Source organism: Nerophis lumbriciformis, linkage group LG20 (genome assembly GCF_033978685.3).
Source record: "Nerophis lumbriciformis linkage group LG20, RoL_Nlum_v2.1, whole genome shotgun sequence".
Lineage (NCBI taxonomy): Eukaryota > Metazoa > Chordata > Actinopteri > Syngnathiformes > Syngnathidae > Nerophis > Nerophis lumbriciformis.
In genome coordinates, this window is record NC_084567.2 from 561,218 (window position 1) to 579,462 (window position 18,245).

Below are 18,245 nucleotides of genomic sequence, written 5' to 3' on the forward strand. Positions count from 1 at the left end.
GAATATTCTACTTTTTTCAGTGTGTTATTTAATGACTTGTATATTGTTACCACGGCAACGACACATCGAACCTTGCTGACGTCATTCACTGCAGGAGGCTATATGTCCACTCTTGACGTGTGAAGTGGAAATGATGAAAGTCATCATTATCAGATCAAATAGTCCAAGTTGTGAGATAAAGTCATAATTATGAAACAAACAAATAAATCGAAATGATGAGATATGAAAATTAAGATTATTATTATTAAAAAAAAAATCACAATTATGAGATATGAAATCGAAATTTATGAGATAAAAAAATCTACTTTATATCTCATGATGAATCAATTCGAAACTGTGAGATAAAAGGTCAAAATTATGAGATAAAAAGTTGTTATTATAAGATGAAAAGTCGAAAAAAATGAGAAAATAATTTGGACTTTTTGGACTATTATAATTATGAGATTAAAAAAAAAATCAAAATGATGAGATAAGAAAGTCTAAACTATGAGATAAAAAAAATATAAATTTTAGAATAAAAAGTCATAATTATGATATTTAAAAAAAAAAATCGAAATTATGAGTTAAGAAAGTCCAAATTAGGGCAGCACGGTGGAAGAGGGGTTAGTGCATCTGCCTCACAATACGAAGGTCCTGAGCAGTCCTGGGTTCAATTCCGGGCTCGGGATCTTTCTGTGTGGAGTTTGCATGTTCTCCCCGTGACTGCGTGGGTTCCCTCCGGGTACTCCGGCTTCCTCCCACCTCCAAAGACATGCACCTGGGGATAGGCCCCTCCCACCTCCAAAGACATGCACCTGGGGATAAGTTGATTGGCAACACTAAATTGGCCCTAATGTGTGAATGTGAGTGTGAATGTTGTCTGTCTATCTGTGTTGGCCCTGCGATAAGGTGGTGACTTGTCCAAGGTGTACCCCGCCTTCCGCCCAATTGTAGTAGAAAATGGATGGATGATGGATGGAAAGTCCAAATTATAGAATAGAATAGAAAGTACTTTATTGATCACTGGGGGAAATTCAGCACCACAGTTCGCTCACAATAGACAATAAACACTTAAGTATGAGATCAAAAGTCCAAATTCTCAAATAAAAAGGCATAAATATGACATCAAAAGTTGAGATTATGAGGTATAAGTCAAATTTGTATCTAATAGTTATGACTTTTTATATCATAATTCTAACTTTTTATCTCATAATTCTAACTTTTTATTTCATAATTCTAACTTTTTATATCATAATTCTAACTTTTCATATCATAATTCTTACTTTTTATTCCATAATTTTGAATTTTTATCTCTCATTGTAACTTTTTATCTCATAATTGTAACTTTTTATTCTATAATTTTGACTTTTATCTCATAAATCTGAATTTTTATCTCATAATTTAGATATTTTTTTATCTCACAATTCCCCATTCCCTGTCACAAGTATGACAGTTGATAGTAATAACTTTGTATTTGACAATAAGATTTGCAGTTTGAGCTATTTAATATTTTTGTGGCGTACACGGACTTCCATACAAAAGAAAGGCCACAGTGTGATCTCGCGATATTTGCCAGCCTTTTCCGGAAGTCAGAGCGATGTTTTCGCGTCAGCAGGCAAACCTCGCGAGATTCAGCAGGCAAACCTCGCGAGATGTCGGGCCAAGCACAACAAAGATGGCGACTTGCTGATCGTCCATGCGGCCCTTGAGACAAGACAGTGCAGAGTTTAGAGGCTTTTTTGTAGCCTAACTTGACATATTTCCACCTCGCTTGTTTAGAAAAGTCAAGCTTCGAGCAGCTCGGCCAACCAAGCAACATGCAGCACGACGACGTGAGTACACTCGCCTTGTTAGCCTCATGCTAACATTAGCATGCCAGTTGGAATATGTCGCTTTTAAACTTCAACTTTTCTATTCATTTTGACGTCTAAATCATTTGAACACACAGCTATTTGGACACATGACACAAGTTGTTGGCGTGCTTGTGGAATATAACAGCGAGCTAGTAAGCGAATGCTAACTATGTGATGATATAACTAACTAGGTTATTTCTCTAAAGGACCATTATAACTAACTAGTCCATGTATCTAATTGATAACTAGATTAGTAATACAACTAACTAGGTTATGTCGCTAAATGATTACTAGGTGATCATTATAACTAACTAGTCCGTGTATCTAATGATAACTAGGTGATCAATATAACTAACTAGTTCGTGTCTCTAACTGATAACTAGGTGATGAATATAACTAACTAGTGCATGTATCTAACTGATAACTAGGTGATGAATATAACTAACTAGTTTACGTCTCTAACTGATAACAAGGTGATGAATATAACTAACTAGTTTGTCTAATTGATAACATGGTGATGAATATAACTAACTGTGTTATTACTTAGTTTATGTATGTACTTCTCTAATTGATAACAAGGTGATGAATATAACTAACTGTATGGCTAGGTAGTTTATGTATATATTTCTCCAACTGATAACAAGGTGATGAATACAACTAACTGTGTGATTACTTAATTTATGTCTCTAATAACAAGGCGATGAATATAACTGGTTAGTTAGTGTATGTATATGCGGATGACAAGGCGATTAATATAATTAACTGTATGGTTAGCTAGTTTATGTCTCTAGGTGATAACAAGGCATGAATATAACTAACTGTATGGTTAGCTAGTTAATGTCTCCAGGTGATAACAAGGTGATGAATATAACTAGTTAATGTTTTTAGGTGATAACAAGGTGATGAATCTAACTAAGTAGTTAATCTCTCTAGGTGATAACAAGGTGATGAATACAACTAAGTAGTTCATGTGTCCAGGTGATAAATATAACTAAGTAGTTCACGTGTCCAGGTGATAACAAGGTGATGAATGTAACTAAGTAGTTAATGTGTTTAGGTGATGAATATAACGAAGTAGTTCACGTGTCCAGGTGATAACAAGGTGATGAATGTAACTAAGTAGTTAATGTGTTTAGGTGATAACAAGGTGATGAATATAACTAAGTAGTTCATGTGTCCAGGTGATAACAAGGTGATGAATGTAACTAAGTAGTTAATGTGTTTAGGTGATAACAAGGTGATGAATATAACTAAGTAGTTCATGTGTCCAGGTGATAACAAGGTGATGAATATAACTAAGTAGTTCACGTGTCCAGGTGATAACAAGGTGATGAATGTAACTAAGTAGTTAATGTGTTTAGGTGATAACAAGGTGATGAATATAACTAAGTAGTTCATGTGTCCAGGTGATAACAAGGTGATGAATATAACTAAGTAGTTCATGTGTTTAGGTGATAACAAGGTGATGAATATAACTAAGTTGTTCATGTGTCTAGGTGATGAATATAACTAAGTAGTTATTGTGTTTAGGTGATGAATATAACTAAGTAGTTATTGTGTTTAGGTGATAACAAGGTGATGAATATAACTAAGTAGTTCATGTGTCTAGGTGATGAATATAACTAAGTTATTGTGTTTGGGTGATAACAAGGTGATGAATATAACTAAGTAGGTGATGAATCTAACCAAGTAGTTTAGGTGATAAGAAGGTGATGGATCTAACTAAGTAGGTGATGAATGTAACTAAGTAGTTCATGTGTTTAGGTGATAAGAAGGTGATTAATCTAACTAAGTAGGTGATGAATGTAACTAAATAGTTTAGGTGATAAGAATGTGATGAATGTAACTAAGTCTGTGATGAATGTAAGTAAGTAGTTTAGGTGATAAGTAGGTGATGAATATAACTAAGTCTGTGATGAATGTAAGTAAGTAGTTTAGGTGATAAGAAGGTGATGAATGTAACTAAGTAGTTTAGGTGATAAGTAGGTGATGAATATAACTAAGTAGTTTAGGTGATAAGAAGGTGATGAATGTAAATAAGTCTGTGATGAATGTAAGTAAGTAGTTTAGGTGATAAGTAGGTGATGAATATAACTAAGTCTGTGATTAATGTAAGTAAGTAGTTTAGGTGATAAGAAGGTGATGAATGTAACTAAGTAGTTTAGGTGATAATAAGGTGATGAATGTAACTAAGTAGTTTAGGTGATAAGTAGGTGATGAATGTAAGTAAGTAGTTTAGGTAATAAGAAGGTGATGAATGTAACTAAGTCTGTGATGAATGTAACTAAGTAGTTTAGGTGATGAGAAGGTGATGAATATAACTAAGTCTGTGATGAATGTAAGTAAGTAGTTCAGGTGATGATAAGGTGGTGTGATTGTCTTGCAGGTGATTTGGGACATAATAGGCAACAAGCAGTTCTGCTCACATAAAGTCAAGTAAGTTTGAAGAACATCCCACATTCATGTGTTCATTGACTTTCACCACAATGACTTATGAACATCATGTGTTCATTGACTTTCACCACAATGACTTATGAAGAACATCATGTGTTCATTGACTTTCATCACAATGACTTATGAAGAACATCATGTGTTCATTGACTTTCACCACAATGACTGATGAAGAACATCATGTGTTCATTGACTTTCATCACAATGACTTATGAAGAACATCATGTGTTCATTGACTTTCATCACAATGACTTATGAAGAACATCATGTGTTCATTGACTTTCAGCACAATGACTTATGAAGAACATCATGTGTTCATTGACTTTCAGCACAATGACTGATGAAGAACATCATGTGTTCATTGACTTTCATCACAATGACTTATGAAGAACATCATGTGTTCATTGACTTTCATCACAATGACTTATGAAGAACATCATGTGTTCATTGACTTTCAGCACAATGACTTATGAAGAACATCATGTGTTCATTGACTTTCAGCACAATGACTTATGAAGAACATCATGTGTTCATTGACTTTCAGCACAATGACTTATGAAGAACATCATGTGTTCATTGACTTTCATCACAATGACTTATGAAGAACATCATGTGTTCATTGACTTTCACCACAATGACTTATGAAGAACATCATGTGTTCATTGACTTTCATCACAATGACTTATGAAGAACATCATGTGTTCATTGACTTTCAGCACAATGACTTATGAAGAACATCATGTGTTCATTGACTTTCATCACAATGACTTATGAAGAACATCATGTGTTCATTGACTTTCATCACAATGACTTATGAAGAACATCATGTGTTCATTGACTTTCACCACAATGACTTATGAAGAACATCATGTGTTCATTGACTTTCATCACAATGACTTATGAAGAACATCATGTGTTCATTGACTTTCAGCACAATGACTTATGAAGAACATCATGTGTTCATTGACTTTCAGCACAATGACTTATGAAGAACATCATGTGTTCATTGACTTTCAGCACAATGACTTATGAAGAACATCATGTGTTCATTGACTTTCACCACAATGACTTATGAAGAACATCATGTGTTCATTGACTTTCACCACAATGACTTATGAAGAACATCATGTGTTCATTGACTTTCAGCACAATGACTTATGAAGAACATCATGTGTTCATTGACTTTCAGCACAATGACTTGTGAAGAACATCATGTGTTCATGTGTTGATTGACATGTGAGTTGTCTCCTCCAGGACCAAAACCCAGAGTTTCTGTCGTAACGAGTACAACGTGACAGGTTTGTGTAACCGCTCATCCTGCCCACTGGCCAACAGCCAGTATGCCACCGTGCGGGAGGAGAAAGGTAACTAGTAACTATAACTAGTAACTAGTAGCATGCTGTGTTGACCTTGAAGACTGACGGTGTTTCCACTGCAGGACAGTGTTTCCTCTACATGAAGGTCATCGAGCGAGCAGCCTTTCCTGCCAAAATGTGGGAGAAGGTGAGTGTAGAGCAGGGCTAGTCAACTACATCTAGAGCCAGCGACTAGTTGATGTCCAGCGATTAGCACTGGACTTGCCAGCTAGTAACCAGTGTATACATAGAATATGTTAATAAAGTAGTTTTAGGAGCACTTGAATGTCAAACACAGAATATTGAAGTCAATTGTTGTAGGAACACTTCTCTCCTTACATTCTTATTTGTTGTAGGAACACTTCTCTCCTTACATTCTTATTTGTTGTAGGAACACTTCTCTCCTTACATTCTTATTTGTTGTAGGAACACTTCTCTCCTTACATTCTTATTTGTTGTAGGAACACTTCTCTCCTTACATTCTTATTTGTTGTAGGAACACTTCTCTCCTTACATTCTTATTTGTTGTAGGAACACTTCTCTCCTTTCATTCTTATTTGGACAACACTGCAAAGTTGGTAGATAAAAATCAGAATGAAATGAAAAATCTGAATTGTGATTTTAAAAAATGTCAATTATGAGAGAAAAAAAGTCATCATGAAATAAAAAGTCAAAATTTCAATTTTCTTATCAAATCATTTATATGTTTGTATCTCATAAATTCATCAGTGTGAGATTGAAACAATCTACCGTATTTTCCGCACCATAAGGCGCCCTGGGTTATAAGCCGCGCCTTCAATGAACGGCATATTTCAAAACTTTGTCCACCTATAAGCCGCCCCGTGTTATAAGCCGCATCTAACTGCGCTAAAGGAATGTCAAAAAAACAGTCAAATAGGTCAGTCAAACTTTAATAATATATTAAAACCAGCGTGATGTGGGCGCGCATGGAATCGTATATCAACATGGACGAAGCTGCGTGAAAAAAGCCACCCGGCCTCTTCGCGTAAACTTAAAACTTACCTTAACCACTCGCTCATCTTTTCTTCATCCATCCATCCCTTCGAGTTAGCTTTTATGATGACGCCGGCTGGAAAGGTCTCTTTTGGCAAGGTCTTCCTTTTGAATATCACCATGGGTGGAAGTTTCTGGCCATTAGCATGGCAAGTTAGAACCACAGTGAAGGATGACTTCTCATTCCCTGTGGTGCGAATATTCACCGTACGTGCTCCCGTTGTATCCACAGTGCGGTTCACAGGAATATCAGTTGCTGTGAAATAGTAGTCCGTGTGCGGATGGAGAGATTGCATCTTTTCATGAACCGGATCCCTGTCGCTTAGTAGGAGCCATTTTGTGGTCTTTACAGATGTAAACACACAAAGGAAATGAAACGTACGGTAATATCCGCACGCTTTTTCTTCTTCTACGCGGGCGGGTGGTTGCTTACAGTAGAAGAAGAAGCGCTTCCTGTTCTATGGGGGCGGGTGCTTACCTTGGCGGTTGCTTGCGTAGAAGAAGAAGCGCTTCCTGTTCTACCGGGAAAAAAGATGGCGGCTGTTTACCGTAGTTACGAGACCGAAACTTTATGAAAATGAATCTTAATATTAATCCATATATAAAGCGCACCGGGTTATAAGGCGCACTGTCAGCTTTTGAGAAAATTTGTGGTTTTTAGGTGCGCCTTATAGTGCGGAAAATACGGTAAATGAAATAAGAATTTACACTTTTTGTTTTACATAAAGGAAGTTGAAATGATGAGATAAAAATTCACAATTGTGACATAAAAAGGTGAAATTATGAGACAGTCATGAGATGACAAAATAGAAATAATGAGAAGAATTTTGACTTTTTATCTTCTAATGAAGGAAGTTGAAATGATATAAAAAGTCCAAATTATGAAATAAAAGGTCAAAAGTTGAAAGAGATATGAAAGTGTGTATTATGAGAACAACTTTGACTTAGTATGACATCATTTAGACTTGTGATCTTCTAATGATGACTTAGTATGACATCATTTAGACTTGTGATCTTCTAATGATGACTTAGTGCTAGGGGTGTAACGGTACGTGTATTTGTATTGAACCGTTTCAGTTCGTTTCGGAGGTGTACCGAACGAGTTTCCACACGAACATATGAAGTAGCCGCCTCCGCTTCCTTCTGCCTGTCTCTGTCAGTCCTCTACACACACACCCAGCATTGTCCCACCCACACAACCATCTGATTGGTTACATACAGAGCAGTAACAGCCAATCAGCAGTGCGTATTCAGAGCGCATGTAGTCCGTGCGTAGCGTTTAGCAGGTAAGCATCAGGCAGCGGACTCTCCCCAAATGATAATAAACACCTCCCAGTCAACTACCGTATTTTCCGCACTATTAGCCGCACCTAAAAACCACAAATTTACTCAAAAGCTGACAGTGCGGCTTATAACCCGGTGCGCTTTATATATGGATTAATATTAAGATTCATTTTCATAAAGTTTCGGTCTCGCAACTACGGTAAACAGCCGCCATCTTTTTTCCCCGTAGAAGAGGAAGTGCTTCTTCTTCTACGCAAGCAACCGCCAAGGTAAGCACCCGCCCCCATAGAACAGGAAGCGCTTCTTCTTCTACTGTAAGCAACCACCCGCCCGCGTAGAAGAAGAAGAAGCGCGCGGATATTACGTTTCATTTCCTTTGTGTGTTTACATCTGTAAAGACCACAAAATGGCTCCTACTAAGCGACAGGTTTCCGGTTCATGAAAAGACGCAATCTCTCCATCCGCACACGGACTACTATTTCACAGCAACTGCCTAAAGACTTTCAAGAAAAGCTGGCTACTTTCCGTGCATATTGTAAAAACAAGATAGCTGAAAAAAAGATCCGGCCAGAGAACATTATCAACATGGACGAGGTTCCACTGACTTTTGATATTCCTGTGAACCGCACTGTGGATACAACGGGAGCACGTACGGTGAATATTCGCACCACAGGGAATGAGAAGTCATCCTTCACTGTGGTTCTAGCTTGCCATGCTAATGGCCAGAAACTTCCACCCATGGTGATATTCAAAAGGAAGACCTTGCCAAAAGAGACCTTTCCAGCCGGCGTCATCATAAAAGCTAACTCGAAGGGATGGATGGATGAAGAAAAGATGAGCGAGTGGTTAAGGGAAGTTTACGCGAAGAGGCCGGGTGGCTTTTTTCACGCAGCTCCGTCCATGTTGATATACGACTCCATGCGCGCCCACATCACGCTGGTTTTTAATATATTATTAAAGTTTGACTGACCTATCTGACTGTTTTTTTGACATTCCTTTAGCGCAGTTAGATGCGGCTTATAACACGGGCCGGCTTATAGGTGGACAAAGTTCTGAAATATGCCGTTCATTGAAGGCGCGGCTTATAACCCAGGGCGCCTTATGGTGCGGAAAATACGGTACTAGTAACATCACTATGAGCCCGTTGACCTTCTAGAAATATAAAAGGCAGCTCAGCTTGTTCGCAGTCCTGACTTGAGGTGAAGGCTAATTTGTTTTTAGTGTAAGGATAGCTCATTTTACGGTGTGTGTGTGTGTGTGTTACGGACAGCAAAGCCCTGTCTTGTCTGTTATTTCACTTTACCTTTTTCTGTGTTGAAGCAGCAAAAAGGACATTATGTTAAATGAAGAGTTTCTGTCTCTGATAGTTGATATAATAATGTAACTGCATCATTAAGCCTACATGAACTCCATGGTGTTCAGGGATGAATAGTCTCTCCTATTGCTATTGTACTATTTTTTTCAGCTATAGTTATATGAATCATTAGTAATGCAGCAGCCTAGTTTTGAATGGCAGGGTCCCTGCTATCACATGTGCATAAAAACATAACATTTACATAATAAAAATCAACTATAGGATTCCCAAATGCTGTAATAAATGAAGCATGATGAGTTGACTTGAAACTGTTTAATGTTGCACTTTTTATATGTAGAAGAAAAGTTTTGTCATTTTATTTCATCTGAGCAACAACTTGAGGCAGTTTAATGTTGATTAACGTGGGCAGAATTATTATAGTGTTCCCAATGTTAAAAGGATAAAGCCATTGTTTACAAATTTGGTAAATAAATAACCAAAACATTTATATTTTGTTGTTTTCTTACTGTACCGAAATTGAACCGAACCGTGACCTCTAAACCGAGGTACTGTTGCGTTTTGGACCAGTTGTTCCTCCCAGGGAATTCAAGTCACAAGTCGCTTCCAAGCTCTTTACGACACTTAAGGCTGAGTTGAAAAACCACCAGAGACAGAATAGGTATTTTGTAATATATTTGCAAAGCTTTGCATATGTACATTGACACCAGTCCAGCATAGAACATTCAATCCCCCCGCTAAGCTGGTCTGTCCTCCCGACAAAAACCCTCTCCCCTCTTAAATCTCTCTAGTCAAAACACATGCACATTATCTCTCTTTCTTACATTCCAAAGCTTCAAGGTTAACACACACAGTTTACTTGCAGACAAATGGAAAAACGCAAGCTGTTTTCAAATATGACTATGAAATAAAAGAAGTAACACTTAAATTCGGATATATGTAAATATCTACCGAAGCAAAATGTTTGTGTACCGTTACACCCCTACTTAGTATGCAAAGTTGTCCAAGTTAGGACATGAGCACTCAAGTGTTTGCATTATTGCTGCAGAAAGGTTTAGAAGTCAATAGCTCTGTTTGATTGGCCACAATTCAATGTTTGAAAGCCTTTCACTGCCTTAAGAGCCACACTAGACAAGGAGCTGTGTGTGCAGGTGAAGCTGAGCAAGAACTACGAACAGGCCCTGGAACAGATTGATGAGAACCTGATCTACTGGCCTCGCTTTGCACGCCACAAGTGTAAGCAGCGCTTCACCAAGATCACGCAGTATTTGATCCGCATGCGCAAGCTGCTCCTCAAAAGACAGTAAGTCCTCACACTCGCCCTCAACATCGTCTCCTTCATAACTCCACCCGTCTTCTAGGAGGAAGCTGGTTCCACTCAGCAGGAAGGTGGAGCGGCGGGAGAAGCGCAAAGAGGTGAGAAGTCTTCTTAAACCTGCACCGCTGTCCCTTCTCTGACGCCGCCGTCCCTTCTCTTCTCTGACGCCGCTGTCCCCTCTGACGCCGCTGTCCCTTCTCTGACGCCGCTGTCTCCTCTGACGCCGCTGTCCCTTCTGACGCCGCTGTCCCTTCTCTGACGCCGCTGTCCCCTCTGACGCCGCTGTCTCCTCTGACGCCGCTGTCCCTTCTCTGACGCCGCTGTCCCTTCTCTGACGCCGCTGTCCCCTCTGACGCCGCTGTCCCTTCTGACGCCGCTGTCCCTTCTCTGACGCCGCTGTCCCCTCTGACGCCGCTGTCCCCTCTGACGCCGCTGTCCCTTCTGACGCCGCTGTCTCCTCTGACGCCGCTGTCCCTTCTGACGCCGCTGTCCCTTCTCTGACGCCGCTGTCCCCTCTGACGCCGCTGTCCCCTCTGACGCCGCTGTCCCCTCTGACGCCGCTGTCCCTTCTGACGCCGCTGTCCCTTCTCTGACGCCGCTGTCCCTTCTCTGACGCCGCTGTCCCTTCTCTGACGCCGCTGTCCCTTCTCTGACGCCGCTGTCCCCTCTGACGCCGCTGTCCCCTCTGACGCCGCTGTCCCTTCTCTGACGCCGCTGTCCCTTCTCTGACGCCGCTGTCCCTTCTCTGACGCCGCTGTCCCTTCTCTGACGCCGCTGTCCCTTCTCTGACGCCGCTGTCCCTTCTCTGACGCCGCTGTCCCCTCTGACGCCGCTGTCCCCTCTGACGCCGCTGTCCCCTCTGACGCCGCTGTCCCTTCTCTGACGCCGCTGTCCCTTCTCTGACGCCGCTGTCCCTTCTCTGACGCCGCTGTCCCTTCTCTGACGCCGCTGTCCCTTCTCTGACGCCGCTGTTCCCTCTGACGCCGCTGTCCCCTCTGACGCCGCTGTCCCTTCTCTGACGCCGCTGTCCCTTCTCTGACGCCGCTGTCCCTTCTCTGACGCCGCTGTCCCCTCTGACGCCGCTGTCCCCTCTGACGCCGCTGTCCCCTCTGACGCCGCTGTCCCCTCTCTGACGCCGCTGTCCCCTCTGACGCCGCTGTCCCCTCTGACGCCGCTGTCCCCTCTGACGCCGCTGTCCCCTCTGACGCCGCTGTCCCCTCTGACGCCGCTGTCCCTTCTCTGACGCCGCTGTCCCTTCTCTGACGCCGCTGTCCCCTCTGACGCCGCTGTCCCCTCTGACGCCGCTGTCCCCTCTGACGCCGCTGTCCCTTCTCTGACGCCGCTGTCCCTTCTCTGACGCCGCTGTCCCTTCTCTGACGCCGCTGTCCCTTCTCTGACGCCGCTGTCCCTTCTCTGACGCCGCTGTCCCCTCTGACCCTGCTGTCCCTTCTCTGACGCCGCTGTCCCCTCTGACGCCGCTGTCCCTTTTCTGACGCCGCTCTCCCCTCTGACGCCGCTGTCCCTTCTCTGACGCCGCTGTCCCCTCTGACGCCGCTGCTTTGTGCTTGCAGGAAAAAGCTCTGATCGCCGCCCAGCTGGACAACGCCATCGAGAAGGAGCTGCTAGAGAGGCTCAAACAGGGCACGGTACGTGACTCCGCCCCCTTCCTCACGCCCCACGCACTCTAATGTCCTCTTTTTCAGTACGGAGACATCTACAACTTCCCCATGCACGCCTTTGACAAAGCTCTGGAGGAGCAGGAGGAGGAGAGCGAGGCGGAGTCTGAGACGGACCAGGAGGAGGAGGAAGAGGAGGAAAAGGTGAGGAAGGGTGGTACACTTGGGTTAGTTTAAAAGAGGTGTTGACCATGTGACTCCTGCAGGATGTGGGCCAGAAGGAGTTTGTAGCAGCTGACGACATGGACGAGAGCGACCTCAGCGACTTTGAGGTGAGACAAAGTCACATGGCAGGTCACATGACATCGGTGACGAGCACGCTGTCGCCCGCAGGAAATGAACAAGTTGATGGCGAGCAGCGAGGAAGATGAGGACATGACCACTGAGGAAGAGGAGGAGGCCAAAGGCAAATCTCCCGCCAGGAAGAAGCGAGCGTACGTGGAGATAGAATACGAGCGGGAGGCGGAGCCGCCTGCCAAGAGCGTGACTACGTAGCAACTGTTGCCACGGCAACAAACTTTTTTTTTTTGCAATTATTTGAATAAAACATCTTCCATGTGGTGTTGAGTTTATTTACAAAGAAAGTGTGGAATATAAATAATTGTTACATACATGCAGCGCCCCCTTCAGGCTGCTTAAGGCCAGGACCTGGGTCAAAGGTCAACTTTCTGCACAATTGGTTCCATGACAAAAAGAAGGTGCTAGCGTGTGCATTAAGACTACATTTGGCAGCTAGCTTGAGGAATGGTTTCAATGCTAAAAAGTGTAGCGGCCAGGACTTCCTCTAGGGGGCGACAGCGGCTTGATATGTTGGAACGATGCAAAGAGACGCACTTCAATGTCTGGAAGGTTCCGTAAAAAGAGGAGCCTGGGATGAGAGGCTTTTCAGTAGAAAGAAGAAAAAGTGCGGATGAGATTAGCAGAGCTGGACGTAGGACTGATCCACCTGGTCTGGACTGGTCCAGCACCTGGAGAGTTAGTCCAAATGAGCTGTCAGATCAGATTAGTGATGATTGGTCCTGTGCTGCAGGTGTGTAGAATGTTCCGGGTCCTGCTGGTTAACAGCTGCAGCCCTCTTTGGCCGGCTGGCTGTCAGCGTTCAGGCGGCCCCCCTGCGGTGCCGACGGTTTGTGCTGGACTCCGGACTCTGCCGCGTTCAGGTCCAAACTTCCATCCTGAATGTTCTGGTAGATCCTCTTTGCAGCCTCCAAGAAAGCCTCCTCCACGTTCTCTCCTCTGGACCACAACAACATAAACCATCTCAATCAATCAATGACAGTGACACACTGATATATACATAGTGTGTGTGTGTGTACTCACGTCTTGGCGCTGGCCTCCAGAAACAACAAACCTGATCATCAATACAAGAAAAACAAGTCCATGTTGACATCATCAAAGACTTCCTCTCATAAACGTTCATGCTAATTAGCTCATGAATATAGTGATGAGGTAAAGGTCACCTGTTGAACTGTTTGTGTACTTATCACATCCAACACACACATGTATAGTATTATAAATATATATATATAAACATATATATATAGAAACATCATCATCCACGCAAAAAACTCCATTCTCATCCACAACAGTACACCATGGCAAAAAAAGAACAATGCAACATTTGACGTCACTATGGGAAGTTTTGACGGAGCAGAAACGTGTGAACTCGTTGGGAGTTTCCTCCTCTCCCAGCTCGCTAGCCTCAACCTGAACCTTGGTATTTACCGTGATGACGGACTGGCAGTGTGTCGCGCCTCGCCAAGGAGCAGCGAGAATACCAAGAAGCGCATATGCCAAATTTTCAAAGAGAACGGCCTACGGATCACGATTGAAGCCAACAAGCAAACCGTCAACTTCCTTGACGTCACTTTCAACCTGAGAAATAACAGCTACCAACCATTCACGAAACCCAACACAACACTCCAATACGTGCACCATGACAGCAACCACCCCCCCACCACCACGAAAAGAATACCTACCGGAATTAATAAAAGGCTATCGATGCTGTCATCTAGCAAAGCTGAATTTGACCAAGCAACCCCCCCCCCCGTACCAAAAAGCCCTTGATGAAAGCGGATACAATTTCACCCTCACCTATGAACCCACGCCAGGAAACCAGCCAAAAAAGAACAGAAAACGAAACGACATCATCTGGTACAACCCCCCATACAGCAAAAACGTCTCAACTAACATTGGACACAAATTCCTCAATCTGATTGACAAACATTTTCCCAAAGACAACACCCTAAGAAAAGTATTCAACAAGAACAACATTAAATTGAGCTACAGCTGCATGAACAATATACGACAAATTATCTCAAACCACAACAAAACAATTGCAAATGAGCCGTCGGCCCCCGGACAGAGCGACTCCAAAACCAACAAAGGCTGTAACTGTCGAAAGAAACCTGATTGCCCTCTCAACGGGGGGTGCTTACAAACATCAGTTGTCTACCAATCTAAGATAACACGCAAGGACATTAACACATCCGACACATATGTAGGATTAACCGAGGGAGAATTCAAAACCAGATGGAACAATCACAAGGCTTCTTTCAGGAACCAAAACCTGCGGAATACCACAGAACTCAGCAAACACATTTGGGACCTCAAAGACAATAATGTTGAATATTCAATAACATGGCAAATTCTTGCATCCAGCACACCTTACAATAGTGGTAATAAAAGATGCAACCTATGCTTGAAAGAGAAACTGTTTATCATTTACCGTCCAGACCTGTCATCCCTCAACAAGCGCAGCGAAATTGTAACAGCATGCCGCCACAGACGGAAACACCTCCTAGGTAACACATGAGCTAATCACCACGCCCCTACGCCAGCCTGTACCCACCCACTCTGTGCCCTATATAAACCATGGTATGCGAATGCTCCCATTAAAATCTCCTGATGATTGAGGGGATCTTATAGTTAAGTGTTTGAACCATTTGGTTGACATGGTTGTTCTCCACGCTGGTGTTGACATTCCTGCCCTGATGGCCGTCTTAACGTCTGCTCCTTGTTCATGTGTGTGACGTGACCTCTGACCTCATTTCCAAAACGCCGCTCACCGTTCTCATCTGCAAACTGTTTGGCTTCCTCGTACGTCACGTCCCTCTGCGCCTCCAGGTCGGCCTTGTTGCCGATCAGAATGATGACCTGCACACACCGGCCGCAGTCGTAACGTGCACGAGTGCTGCCTCGGCCAGGTAAGAGTGTCGCCTCGGCCAGGTAAGAGCGAGCGCTTTGCTCACCGTGTTGGGGTTGGTCAGGTTCCTGGCGTCCGTCAGCCAGCTGCTCAGGTGATTGTAGGTGCTCCTCCTGCCAACAAACACAAGGTGAGCCGGCGTGTTCGTCGGCGCCGCGCGGACCGCCGCGTGACCACCTGGTGATGTCGTAGACCATGAGGGCCCCCGCCGCTCCTCTGTAGTAGGACCTGGTGACGGCCCTGAAGCGCTCCTGGCCGGCCGTGTCCCAAATCTGCAGCTTCACCTTCTGGCCGTGCACCTCCATGATCCTGGTGCCAAACTCCACCCCGATGGTGTGAGGGCAGTCCGCCATGACTACACACACACACACACACACACACACACACACACACACACACACACACACACACACACACACGTCATAAACAGCATGTCAATGAGTAAAAAAGGTAGGGAACAAAAAAAACAACTCACATTTCTTCTCAGTAAACTGGTGCAGCAGACAGGACTTGCCTACTCCCATGTCACCTGCAAAACAAAACACACCTTCAATGACTTGAGGGGTCAGGCGATGACGTCACGAGTCATGTGACCGGCTCACCAATGATGATGTACTTGAAGATGTAGGAGTAGTTGTAAGGTGCGGCGGTCATCTTGGCTCCAACACCTGCAGTCAAGTGCACAAAACACCTGCAGTCAAGTCCACAAAAAGGAAGATTGGAGTTGAAATCAAACATCTCCGCCATCTTTAGTCAAACATCTCGTCCTAATTATTTAGCAGCGACGAGCTAGGCTAACACTTAGCTTGACGCGCTTAGACGTTGGTCAGACGGTGTCAAAAGTGGTGTAAAAAGTGGAAGTGCAACAGTCAGACGGTATAAAAAGTGACATGTTTAACGCAAAATAAACACTTGGAAAACAAGCTTCTGGTCATTGAGCTAACAAGCTAGCCAGGCTAACAAGAGTCCGACATGAAGAAACATGAAGCGTTAGGGGATTATTTGCTGGCTGAATTGATGTTTTCCTACCTTGTGTTGAGATGTTTAAGCGTAGAGGCGACAAGGCAAGCTGCTGCTCAGACGGATAATTAGCTTAGCTTGTTAGCCGTCACGAAGCTCCGCCTCTTCCGCAATTCTTCCTCTGCCGGCCCAACCGTGACGTCAACTCTCGCGAGATCTCCTGCTCTCTCTCTCCCCCCCTCCCACCGCGTTGACTCAACGAACCCTTTCAAACGACAGCAAATGACGTCATTGGTCACTTTACTTGCTTCTGTCGAATGATTGAAAATGTTGGAGATGTTGAATAAGTTGTAAAAAAAATTACAAAAAGATAAAATAAAAGTTGTATTGCGTGTTTTTTTTGGTGTGTTTTTTTGTTTTTTTATTTAAAATGTTGGAGATGTTGGATAAGTTGTAAAAAAAATTTAAAAAAATAAAATAAAAGTTGTATTGCGTGGTTTTTTAGTGTGTTTTTTTTGTTTTTTTATTTAAAATGTTGGAGGTGTTGGATAAGTTGTAAAAATAATAATAAATAAATAAATAAATAAAAGTTGTATTGCGTGTTTTTTTCGTTTTTTGTTGTTGTTTTTTTATTTATTTAAAATATTGGAGATTTGAATGTTGGAGATGTTGAATCAGTTGCAAAAAAATAAAATAAATACAATTATAAAAAAGTTATATTGCGTGTTTTTTTGTTTTGTTTTTGTTTTTGTTTTTTTATTTAAAATGTTGGGGATGTGAATGTTGGAGATGTTGAATAAGTTGTAAAATAATAATAAAATAAAATAAAAGTTGTATTGCGTGTTTTACTTTTATTTTTATTTTATTTTATTTATTTAAAATGTTGGAGATGTGAATGTTGGAGATGTTGAATAAGTTATAAAAAAAAATTAAAAATAAAAATAAAAGTTGTATTGCATGTTTTTTTGTTTGTTTGTTTTTTTAATTTAAAATGTTGGAGATGTGAATGTTGGAGATGTTAAATAAGTTGAAAAAATAAATAAATAAAAGTTGTATTGCGTGTTTTTTTTTTTTGTTTGTTTTTTTTTAAATGTTGGAGATGTTGAATAAGCTGTAAAAAATAAAAATAAATGAAAAATAAATAAATAAAAGTTGTATTGCGTGTTTTTTTGTTGTTGTTTTTTTATTTATTTAAAATGTTGGAGATGTGAATGTTGGAGATGTTGGATAAGTTGTAAAAAAAAATTAAAAAATTTTTTTTTTTAAATAAATAAAAGTTGTATTGCGTGTTTTTTTCGTTTTTTGTTGTTGTTTTTTTATTTATTTAAAATATTGGAGATTTGAATGTTGGAGATGTTGAATGAGTTGTAAAAAAATAAATAAATACAATTAAAAAAAGTTATATTGCGTGTTTTTTTGTTTTGTTTTTGTTTTTGTTTTTTTATTTAAAATGTTGGGGATGTGAATGTTGGAGATGTTGAATAAGTTGTAAAAAAATAAAAAAATAAAAATAAAAGTTGTATGGTGTGTTTTACTTTTATTTTTATTTTATTTTATTTATTTTAAATATTGGAGATGTGAATGTTGGAGATGTTGAATAAGTTATAAAAAAAAATAAAAAAAATAAAATAAAAGTTGTATTGCGTGTTTTTTTGTTTGTTTGTTTTTTTGTTTTTTAATTTAAAATGTTGGAGATGTTGAATAAGTTGAAAAAAATAAATAAATAAAAGTTGTATTGCCTGTTTTTTTTGTTTTTTTGTTTTTTATTTAAAATGTTGGAGATGTTGAATAAGTTGTAAAAAAATAAAAATAAATGAAAAATAAATAAATAAAAGTTG

General features: G+C 41.4%; 2 protein-coding genes across 3 annotated transcripts; one reads left to right on the forward strand and one right to left on the reverse strand.

Moving 5' to 3' along the window:
• Window positions 1–1,618: 1,618 nt before the first annotated feature.
• Window positions 1,619–12,800, forward strand: mak16 (MAK16 homolog (S. cerevisiae)). The gene is made up of 10 exons (XM_061979962.2): window positions 1,619–1,811; window positions 4,219–4,268; window positions 5,538–5,647; window positions 5,722–5,786; window positions 10,400–10,551; window positions 10,610–10,664; window positions 12,138–12,212; window positions 12,270–12,386; window positions 12,449–12,514; window positions 12,576–12,800. The coding sequence occupies exons 1-10, from the start codon at window positions 1,797–1,799 to the stop codon at window positions 12,735–12,737; spliced, it is 867 nt and encodes a 288-aa protein (XP_061835946.2). The 5' UTR covers window positions 1,619–1,796; the 3' UTR covers window positions 12,738–12,800.
• LOC133619098 (ras-related protein Rab-14-like) lies at window positions 12,794–16,635 on the reverse strand. Of its 2 annotated transcripts, none has more exons than XM_072915287.1 (8): window positions 16,477–16,635; window positions 16,050–16,115; window positions 15,923–15,976; window positions 15,625–15,802; window positions 15,494–15,560; window positions 15,311–15,398; window positions 13,563–13,593; window positions 12,794–13,478 (listed from the first exon to the last, which is right to left on the reverse strand). In XM_072915287.1, the coding sequence occupies exons 2-8, from the start codon at window positions 16,099–16,101 to the stop codon at window positions 13,301–13,303; spliced, it is 648 nt and encodes a 215-aa protein (XP_072771388.1). In that variant the 5' UTR covers window positions 16,102–16,115; window positions 16,477–16,635; the 3' UTR covers window positions 12,794–13,300. The 2 variants fall into 2 exon arrangements, with proteins under 2 accessions (XP_072771388.1, XP_061835947.1); XM_061979963.2 differs by having other exon boundaries at window positions 16,050–16,138; window positions 16,477–16,620.
• Between the last annotated feature and the right edge of the window lie 1,610 nt (window positions 16,636–18,245).

What these genes read in the sequence shown, in the direction of transcription:
- mak16 (XM_061979962.2), top strand. An exon ending in TTCTGCTCACATAAAGTCAA is followed by an intron (nt 4,269 to 5,537) that starts GTAAGTTTGAAG and finishes TGTCTCCTCCAG; the next exon opens with GACCAAAACCCAGAGTTTCT. An exon ending in CACCGTGCGGGAGGAGAAAG is followed by an intron (nt 5,648 to 5,721) that starts GTAACTAGTAAC and finishes TTTCCACTGCAG; the next exon opens with GACAGTGTTTCCTCTACATG.
- LOC133619098 (XM_072915287.1), bottom strand. Translation starts at nt 16,101, where the DNA reads ATGACCGCCGCACCTTACAACTACTCCTACATCTTCAAGTACATCATC. An exon ending in CCAGTTTACTGAGAAGAAAT is followed by an intron (nt 15,803 to 15,922) that starts GTGAGTTGTTTT and finishes GTGTGTGTGTAG; the next exon opens with TCATGGCGGACTGCCCTCAC. An exon ending in ACCTGACCAACCCCAACACG is followed by an intron (nt 15,399 to 15,493) that starts GTGAGCAAAGCG and finishes CGGTGTGTGCAG; the next exon opens with GTCATCATTCTGATCGGCAA.